This window comes from Poecilia latipinna, unplaced genomic scaffold, assembly GCF_001443285.1.
Source record: "Poecilia latipinna isolate Pla-1442-1.1 unplaced genomic scaffold, P_latipinna-1.0 Scaffold282, whole genome shotgun sequence".
Taxonomy (NCBI): Eukaryota; Metazoa; Chordata; class Actinopteri; order Cyprinodontiformes; family Poeciliidae; genus Poecilia; species Poecilia latipinna.
Window position 1 is genome coordinate 268,774 of NW_015112898.1, and position 1,746 is coordinate 270,519.

The window sequence follows — 1,746 nt, forward strand, 5'->3', positions numbered from 1 at the left end:
TCAGGATTCTCGATAATTTTCTGGAAACAAAGTGTACTTTTAGTTTTAGTTAATGCTAATGTTTAAATTCTGCATAGCACCTCCATTAAGACTCTGTGCTAAACCTAATTAGCTGTAGTTAAGATTTTTAATACATACACTAGCCTAACTCATCACTTTACATATCTGCTGGGAACAATAGACATCCACATTGAGCAAAGTTCACAAAAGTTGCATAACTTTACTGCCCACTAGGTGTTTTTCAAAGGCACAGTGTGGGATTGTCATAATACTAAAGAAAAGATTATGAGCTGTTATCAGTTTGAAGAATTTACCTGTATTATCTGCATAAAACTAGATAACTGTGCCGCAGTTTATAGAAGTCATTTGTAAAATACTTTCTTCAATATAAAGGAGATGATAGCCAATCATTTATTTAATATTTTCAAAGCTGAAAAATCTTTTTTTCACCTGCGAACAGCCGTATTTGTTACAGTTTACCGTCTTGCCTTAATGGTAGCGGGATTTTTTTTGTTATTTGCAGCCTTTTAAAATCACCATGGCGACCCCAAAGGCCACAGATGTCAGAAAGGGAATCTCAGTCCTCTGGGAAACTCTTCAATGTCCCATTTGGTGAGTATTTCTCAGAGCAGCAATAATTATATTTATGATTAAAAATAGTTCCTCCAGATGTCATTTAGTTTGTGTCATCTTTTGCCTTCAGCCTGGATTTAATGTCTGCACCGGTTTCTACTAAATGTGATCACCAGTTTTGCAAGTAGGAAACCTTTAACATGCTTTTATTTATTTAAAGACTCATAATTTTGTTTATTTATGGTCTGAAACTTTCTTCTTTGGCAGATTTTGTATTACAAAGCTTTTGGACAACTCCAAACAGAACAGAGCCAACTGCCCAGTGTGTAAATTCAAGATAACAAAGAGGTCAATAAGCTGAAAAACTGAAAAATTCACCACAGTCACTAAAAGTCTGTTGTTATTATAACTTGCCATGTTATTCATTAGGAGCCTGCAGGAGAGCCCTGGGTTCCAGAGACTTGTTGCAGGACTTCAGGAGATGATACAAGCATATGAACACGACACCTGCACAAACTGTGAGATCACAAACTAATTAACTGGAAATAATAAGATTTATTTGAATGAATTTACATTACAGTGTAATTTCTTTGTATTTTAAGACTTCACTGGACTGCCACAGCAAAGAAAGAACACTAAGTAGGATCAACAGAAATTAAACAATAAGGTTTCTATTGAGATGTTCAGCTAACATCTGTTTTTTTCTCCTTTTGGTATCAGAAATACAGAAACAAGTAAACATGCTTGTGATTTATCATTTGGAGATGCATCTGGATTTGAACAGGACAATAAGGGAACTGAACACCAAAATGATTCTCCACAGTCCAGCTCTTCAACTGTAGCAGGTAAAACTTCTCATGCATTTATTCAACTTAACTGCATCAAATCTGCCACATTAGTTTTGAGATATATTTTATAACGCCTATAATAAATATCAGGGTATTTTCCTCAGTTGGGATGAGAAGTTTACATAATAAATAGATAAATAAACCTTTTTTTTTTTATCTCTGTCTGAAGTTAAATCAGACTAAACTTCTTTTATTTTAGATCAGAATTAGATTTTTTTTCTATTTGCTAAATTCCACAAACCTTCGCCTTTCTCTGCCTACATCCCCCATAATGCAGTGGGGTTCTGGAGTCCTGTGAAATTAGGGCTGAAACGATTCCTCGAAT

The 1,746-nt window shown here is 34.7% G+C and overlaps 1 protein-coding gene across 1 annotated transcript in view; it reads left to right on the forward strand.

Annotated features, from left to right (window-relative positions):
• Positions 1-1,746, forward strand: part of LOC106948321 (BRCA1 DNA repair associated) — a 47,735-nt gene that overhangs the window by 5,148 nt on the left and 40,841 nt on the right. Inside the window, exons 2-7 of the mRNA XM_015033926.1 lie at positions 524-612; positions 704-757; positions 841-921; positions 1,003-1,091; positions 1,176-1,212; positions 1,294-1,418. Of these exons, the coding sequence (XP_014889412.1) occupies positions 539-612; positions 704-757; positions 841-921; positions 1,003-1,091; positions 1,176-1,212; positions 1,294-1,418 (460 nt within the window). The 5' untranslated portion in view covers positions 524-538. The remainder of the gene's footprint in view (positions 1-523; positions 613-703; positions 758-840; positions 922-1,002; positions 1,092-1,175; positions 1,213-1,293; positions 1,419-1,746) is intronic.